The sequence below is a fragment of the Colobus angolensis genome, unplaced genomic scaffold, assembly GCF_000951035.1.
Source record: "Colobus angolensis palliatus isolate OR3802 unplaced genomic scaffold, Cang.pa_1.0 Scaffold106, whole genome shotgun sequence".
NCBI lineage: Eukaryota > Metazoa > Chordata > Mammalia > Primates > Cercopithecidae > Colobus > Colobus angolensis.
Window position 1 is genome coordinate 1648773 of NW_012111586.1, and position 7648 is coordinate 1656420.

The following is a 7648-nucleotide window of genomic DNA, read 5'->3' on the forward strand; positions in this document are numbered from 1 at the left end:
GAGGCTGAGGCAGGAGAATGGCATAAACCCGGGGGGCGGAGCTTGCAGTGAGCTGAGATCCAGCCACAGCACTCCAGCCCGGGCGACAGAGCGGGACTCCGTCTCAAAAAAAAAAAAAACAATTTTGCAAAAGTTTTAAATAGTCCTAGGTGTCCTTTTTTTCTTTTCATTTTTTTAGGAAGAACAGTTTCGATGGTGTTTAGACACCCTACTGGGTAGAGAGGTAATTGATTGTTGGGTAATCAGTGTATGTAACTGTTGGGGAGATAAAGGGAAAATGGGTTCATCAGCAGATACGGGGCTGGGTCTCTTAAGTGTCGGATCTATCTTGCACTTTGTTTTCCATTCTTCCTCTAGCCCTCTCCCTGTTAGGCCTTTCAAGCATTTAAAAATACTGAGCATTTTTAAATACTGAGGTTATGTAATGACATCCTTTTTTTAAAAAAAAATGTTATATGAACAACATTATAAAGGAGAGTAATATTGTGTACCATAAATCCTGGCTCATGGTGAACACTTAATAAACATCTTATTAAGTGAATGAATATAGAAGAAATAAATTCACTCACCTTCTTTACGGGCTCTTTACTCCTATGCCGAAACAGTCTAATATTTCATTTTTTCAGATTCCTTTCTAGTGCTTGGGAAGTTAAAAAAAAATCTGCCATTTCAAGGTGTTTTGAGAGTGGGAATAAGCCCCTTAGCTTCTGTACCTGTCTCCGCCCAGCCTCTGATGCTCTCATGTGATTGCAGGTACTCTGTTCCACCTGAGCATGGAAAGCGGTTGGAACGCCTCGCCAAAGGTACTGTGTCTCCTCTGTTTGCTGGGTTGGACACTCCTATGAGCTGTGCTCCTTGCTCTACACTAAAATGTGCATTCCCCATGGTCAGATTCTTGCAGGTCCTGTCGCAGGCCTGCAGATGGGGGTGAGCCTCATTGGTTACCTTAAGAGGGCAGTGACAGAGCCTTTTCTTCCTTTGTCCTGAGCAAGGACTTGGTCATTTCTTCTTTGATTGTCTGTGCCTCAGTTTTAATGAGCAGTGGTGTTTCTTTGACCAGCGATAATGAACCAGACCCAGTATGACTGGTGTTTCCACTAAAGACCCAAATGTTAAAGAAAAAATCGCATTTTATGCTTTGTTTCTTTTAAGTGGGCTTACATAGATTTGTATGTCTAGAGAACATACTTCAGGAAAGCCTAGGTAGATCATACTATAGCTGCATTACTGAAAAAAGATCAGGGATACAAGTGACTGGAGAAAAGGTCCTAAATAGTTTCAAAGCTCTATAAGAACAGAGGCAGCAGGCCAGGCGCGGTGGCTCAGGCCTGTAATCCCAGCACTTTGGGAGGCCGAGACGGGCGGATCACGAGGTCAGGAGATCGAGACCATCCTGGCGAACACGGTGAAACCCCGTCTCTACTAAAAAAATACAAAAAAAACTAGCCGGGCGAGGTGGCAGGCGCCTGTAATCCCAGCTACTCGGGAGGCTGAGGCAGGAGGAGAATGGCGTAAACCCAGGAGGCGGAGCTTGCAGTGAGCTGAGATCCGGCCACTGCACCCCAGCCTGGGCGACAGAGTGAGACTCTGTCTCAAAAAAAAAAAAAAAAAAAAAAAAAAAAAGAACAGAGGCAGCTTGGGTGACCTTGGTTTCCCAAACAGGATTTCATTACCCATGTAATGCCCTACATGGGAGTGAGCCCAGAGGCTCACTGTAGAATCTTAGAATTGGTGCGGAGCTATAAGGATCCTTGGAGATCACATCGGTGATTCATCCTGTTTATCATTCCGATGAGAAGCACAGGTGTGAAGTGACTCCGGATTGCGGAGCTAGTGTGGAGCACTGTGTTAACCCATACTCTTTCAATTAAATAGGCTTTTTCCCAGGAAGTGCTCAAAGCTGTGAGGCATTTCTCCGCCACAAGATGACCCTGATTTCCCCGTTAATGCTGAAGAAATATGGAATTCCCTTTGACAAGGTGAGCTGATGTTACATGCCAAAGTTCTCAGGCACCACCCTTTCTGGCCTTTTACAGAGTTTTATTCTAGTTTATCACTATACCAAGAGGGGGCCAAAGCTTAAACTATGTAACAACACTTTGATCTAAGAGCATTAAAGGTGGGGCCACTTTAGCTTCCAGAGGAGAGTCAGATCCCCTTGAACAGTGTTGATTTGGAGGAATGGTTAATTATAGTCATGTCATCTGATATGTCTGGGCTTTGCATAATTTCATAGAAGACAGCAAGACCCCAGGGGTTTTATGACTTACCCTTTGTTGCTCAGCTAAGTTGTGGTGGAGCTCAGAATTCCAGTTCTGTGGACCTCTGCCATTTGAAGCAGCTGTTTCAAGTCTGCTCTTGTTTAGGTGACTCAAGAGGCCGGAGAGTTTATGATCACTTTCCCTTATGGTTACCATGCCGGCTTTAACCATGGCTTTAACTGTGCGGAGTCTACCAATTTTGCTACCCGTCGGTGGATTGAGTATGGCAAGCAAGCTGTGCTGGTAAGTCTGCTTGATTTCTTTCTATAACATCATGATAAAAATGAGCAAATTCTGGTTAGATACGTTGGCTGGTGTTTAGAATATTTATTTGAGTTGCTGGAATTCAGAAACGAGCAGCTAAAATGTGTTCAGATTTGGGAAGTATAAAATGAGGTTCTTAAGTCCACTAGGCATTAAAACCACATCCACACATGTTAATATTCTTGCCTTAGCCACTCTGAGACTTCTCTGTTGAAGTTCCTAGGGGTTTTCTTTACTCTAGGGAAGCGGCAGGGCTAGGCCTTTGACTCGTAGTAGTAGACTTGCTTGTGTGTTCCTGGCTTGCACAGGGAACAAGGGCAGGTGGCTCATCATCCTGGGGGCCTAAGTGCAGAGCCTAACCACCCTCTGTGACCCCGAGTTAGTGCCCAGGTAGATTTGCCCCAGTAGTATGTATTCTCTGCCCTTTTTTCCCTGCTTCCCTTCATATTTGAAGGTCCTGCAAGGATAATATGCCCTCAGCCTGTGAACCAAAACAGTCTAGTTATAAACCATCTTGCACTTGTTTCCATGTGGAGGGAGGAGCTAGGACGTGGGGGTGAGGTGGAAGCAGCAAGGTATGCTCACCTGGTGCTCTTCTGCTTCCTGCTGACAGTGCTCCTGTAGAAAGGACATGGTGAAGATCTCCATGGATGTGTTTGTGAGGAAGTTCCAGCCAGAAAGGTACAAACTTTGGAAAGCTGGGAAGGACAACACAGTTATTGACCATACTCTGCCCACGCCAGAAGCAGCTGAGTTTCTTAAGGAGAGTGAACTGCCTCCAAGAGCTGGCAATGAGGAGGAGTGCCCAGAGGAGGACATGGAAGGGGTGGAGGATGGAGAGGAAGGAGACTTGAAGACAAGGTAACCCAGCAGTCCTTTGTCGTGGCTGTGTGAGGGAGAGGTGTCTGGGTAGGTCCTGTAACCTGTGGAGAGGCTGTTTCTAAGATGCTGTTTGTGCCTCGGCTAAGGGAGTGTTCTTGGTAAAGGCTCCAGAAACCTGAGTGCCAGAGCATTCAGGCACTTTCTGAATGAGAGACCTGTAGTGGGCGTGTAGTCTGCTGGAGCAAAGGGGTCATTTATATGAGGGTCAAGGCATTTATGTGCGAAGGTTGGGCTCCCCCTGAGCCAGAAAAGTCATGTTTTCTCATCATATCAGAGAGTCTTTTAAAAAGAAGTGTAGTAAGGATGAGACTCAAGGGCATTGGTAATGTTGTGATTTAAGTCTGCAGTGCCATTAGAGTCACTTAAGAGTCACCTTCCTAAGTCTGCACCAATGGGAAGCTGAGCCAGGGGATCTGTGCTCTGAGAATTTATCCTGGGCCATATGGGAAAGAAAGGAGGAACCGTCCCTTGGTAGCTACTCTATGCCAGGCACTTTGCCAGCTACTCTGCATACCTTTTCTTAGTCCTCACAACAAATCTGTTAGGTGGGTTGGTAATACCTGTATCTTCCAGATGATGGAACAAGCTCAGAGAGGTGAAGTCCCTTGTCTCAAGTCACAAATAAGAGGTGTCCCTGAGTTTTGAACCAGGCCTGACAGGCTCTGGCCATTCACTTTGGGTTGTGTGTGGATGTGTAGGAATGTCTTTGAGTAAGTGGATATATTTGTGGGCTCTTAAAAGATTTGCCCTCTCCCTTGCAGCCTGGCCAGGCACCGAATAGGGACAAAGAGGCACCGAGTTTGTCTTGAAATACCACAGGAGGTGAGTCAGAGTGAGCTCTTCCCCAAGGAGGAGCTGAGTTCTGAGCAGTATGAGATGACGGAGTGCCCGGCAGCCCTCGCCCCCGTGAGGCCCACCCATAGTTCTGTGCGGCAAGTTGAGGATGGTCTTACCTTCCCAGGTTAGTTGACTATGGTGTATTTTCCACAACCTTAACTCATACATGTGTCCCGTGTCAGATGCCATATTGAGTGCTGAGTGAGAAATAAAGCAGAGTGACAGGTCTGTGATCAGATAGTGTACTTGGAGTGTGAGAAGTGCTTTCGGTAGGGATATACAGGGTGGACTGGACACGTAGGGAAAAGCTCCTCCCTCTGCCTGGTCAGGGGTCAGGGAAACACTGGAGGTTTTGGTGAGGGTGACTCTTACAAGGTAAGTAGGACCTTCCCAGGTGGACAGAGAGGAGGGATGTAGAAGGGGTGTCCCAGAGGGGAGGAGCAGGGCACAGGCGTGGAGATGGGAGATTTTTTTTTTTGAGATGGAGTCTTGCTCTGTCATGCGGGCTGGAGTGCAGTGGCGCAATCTCGACTCACTGCAACTTCTGCCTCCTGGGTTCAAGCGATTCTCCTACCTCAGCCTCCCAACTAGCTAGGACTACAGGTATCCGCCACCACGCCTGGCTAATTTTTTTTTGTATTTTTAGTAGAGATGGGGTTTCACCATGTTGGCCAGGATGATCTTGAACTCCTGACTTCAGGTGATCCGTCTGCCTCGGCCTCCCAAGTGGGATTACAGTCTTGAGCCACCGTTCCCAGCAGAGATGGGAAATATTAATAGCATGGTCCACCTGGGGGAACTGGTGGGGAGTTTCCCTCAATTGAATATTAGGGTAGAAGGCAGCTGTGTGACCAGAAGGTGACGCTGGAGAAATAGGAGAGGATATAGGGCTGTCTGCCATTTTCATTTCCTCACTTGGAAGCTTAAGAAGCCATTTATATTTCAAGAGTGGGAGTGGTGTGATCAGTGTTGTTTAGCAGTCACTTGGAAGGTCATTGAGGCTAGATTTGTTGGAGAAAGGCTTGTATCTGTCTTGGGTCAGGTATGACGCGAAGATGTGGTCTGCTGACAGCCAGGTAGCACTGTGGACTGTCGTGCTGGGCTGGCTTCTCTTCAGCAGATTTTCTTTCCCTTTTTTCCCTTCAAATTTATGTATTTATATTGACAGATAAAATGGTACATATTTGTCATATACAATATGATTTTTTTGTTTTAGAAACAGAGTCTTGCTCTGTTGCACAAGCCTGTGCGAACACAGCTCACTGCAGCCTCAACTTTCCAGGCTCAAGCAATCTTCTTGCCTCAACCTCTCAAGTGGCCTGGACTACAGGCGTACGCCACCATGCCTGGCTACTTTTTTGTTTTTTGAGACGTAGTCACTCTGTCACCCAGGCTGGAATGCAGTGGCGATCTCGGCTCACTGCAATCTCTGCCTCCCGGGTTCAAGTGATTCTCCTGCCTCAGCCTCCTGAGTAGCTGGGACTACAGATGCGGGCCATCACGCCTGGCTGATTTTTTATATTTTTAGTAGAGATGGGGTTTCACCTTGTTAGCCAGGATGGTGTTGATCTCTTGACATCGTGATCTGCCTACCTTGGCCTCCCAAAGTGCTAGGATTACAGCCGTGAGCCACCGCGCCCGGCCCATGCCTGGCTTATTTTTAAATTTTGTAGAGACAGGGTCTCACTTTGTTGCCCAGGCTGGTCTTGAACTCCTGGGCTCTAGCAATCCTCCCATCTTGGCCTCCCAAAGTCCTGGGATTACAGTTGTGAACCACTGCTCCTGGTCCAACATGATTTGTGAAGTATATATATGTTGTGGAATGGTTAAATCTAGCTGATTAAAATACATATTACTTCACATAGTTACCATTTTTGCAGTGAGAACATTTAACATACACCCTCTTAATATTTTTCAAGATCTTCAGATTTTCTAGGATGGGCTGGGTAGCCAGGTCTCTGCTGAGCTCAGACTTGCATTTCCTGCAGGAGTTTGGAGGAAATGGCAGCTGCCCCTTACTGAGTGTCTGCTGAGTGCCAGGCCGTGCTCAGGAGTCTTATTTATGAGCCCTGTAGAATTGTAGTAGCATCTTCTCACTACAGAGGGAGAAGCTGGAGGCCAGGAGGCTGGGCAGATAGCCCTGGCTCACAGTGCCCCTCAGTGACAGAGCCAGGATTGGAAGCCAGGTCCCATTCCTAGCCCATGTTCCTTGTGCTTTGCCACTCTGGCTTTCATCAGATTCACGTGTGCAGGTGGAACTTGGCTCTGTCTAATGTGTATGTGTGTTTCAGATTATTCTGACTCCACTGAAGTCAAATTTGAAGAGCTCAAAAATGTCAAACTAGAAGAGGAGGATGAGGAGGAAGAACAAGAAGCAGCAGCCTTGGATCTTTCTGTGAATCCTGCGTCTGTAGGGGGACGCCTTGTCTTCTCAGGCTCCCAAAAGAAGTCATCTTCCAGCCTGGGCTCTGGCTCTTCACGGGATTCTATCTCTTCTGATTCAGAAACTAGTGAGCCTCTCTCCTGCCGAGCCCAAGGGCAAACGGGAGTTCTCACTGTGCACAGTTATGCCAAAGGGGATGGCAGGGTCACTGTGGGAGAGCCATGCATGAGGAAGAAAGGAAGCGCCGCCAGAAGTATCAGTGAGCGGGAGCTGGCAGAGGTATGGGCTCCAGGCAGTGGTGTGGGGTGGGGAGCTGCCCTGAAGGACACCCTGTCGGGGAGGGGATCTGTGTTGGGGAGGTGGGTCTGTGTGGTGGAGGTGCTGCAGGAGGGCAGGAGAAACCCTCAGTCAGTGCCTCCAGCCTGCAGTGGTTGTGTCCAACAAAAGCCTGGGTGGCATTCACTCTCCCGGCTTGTTCTTTGCTGGGAGTTGCTTTTCTCATATCCCTGTGACTTGTGATTCCAAGAATTGCATCAATGCAGCCTCAGTCACAGCAGCAGATCCTCCTCAGCCCACTTGGATCACAATGCCTTTTTTTTTTTCTTGAGATAGAGTCTTGCTCTGTTGCCTAGGCTGGAGTGCAGTGGCATGATGTTGGCTCACTGCAACCTCTGCCTTCAAGGTTCAAGCAGTTCTCCTGCCTCATCCTCCCGAGTAGCTGGTATTACAGGCGTGTGCCACCACGCCCAGCTAGTTTTTGTATTTTTAGTAGAGACAGGGTTTCACCATGTTGGCCAGACAGGTCTCGGAACTCCTGACCTCAAGTGATCCGCCCACCTCAGCCTCCCAAAGTGGTGGAATTACAGGTGTGAGCCACCGTGGCTGGCCTTTTCAGTTGGGGTGGGTGGGAACTCTTCCTCTGACCCTCATTGCCTTAGCGGCACAAGGGTTAGAATGGCTGCCGTTGGAGCCCACGTGTTTGGGGGTTTGGGATAAGATGAGATGAGATGGCCTTTCTTTT

General features: G+C 48.0%; 1 protein-coding gene across 1 annotated transcript in view; it reads left to right on the top strand.

Annotated features, from left to right (window-relative positions):
* KDM4A (lysine (K)-specific demethylase 4A) overlaps positions 1-7648 on the top strand; it is a 60065-nt gene that overhangs the window by 17768 nt on the left and 34649 nt on the right. The window contains exons 6-11 of the mRNA XM_011945575.1: positions 754-803; positions 1876-1979; positions 2367-2504; positions 3139-3386; positions 4169-4368; positions 6536-6906. Coding sequence (XP_011800965.1) covers positions 754-803; positions 1876-1979; positions 2367-2504; positions 3139-3386; positions 4169-4368; positions 6536-6906 — 1111 coding nt within the window. The remainder of the gene's footprint in view (positions 1-753; positions 804-1875; positions 1980-2366; positions 2505-3138; positions 3387-4168; positions 4369-6535; positions 6907-7648) is intronic.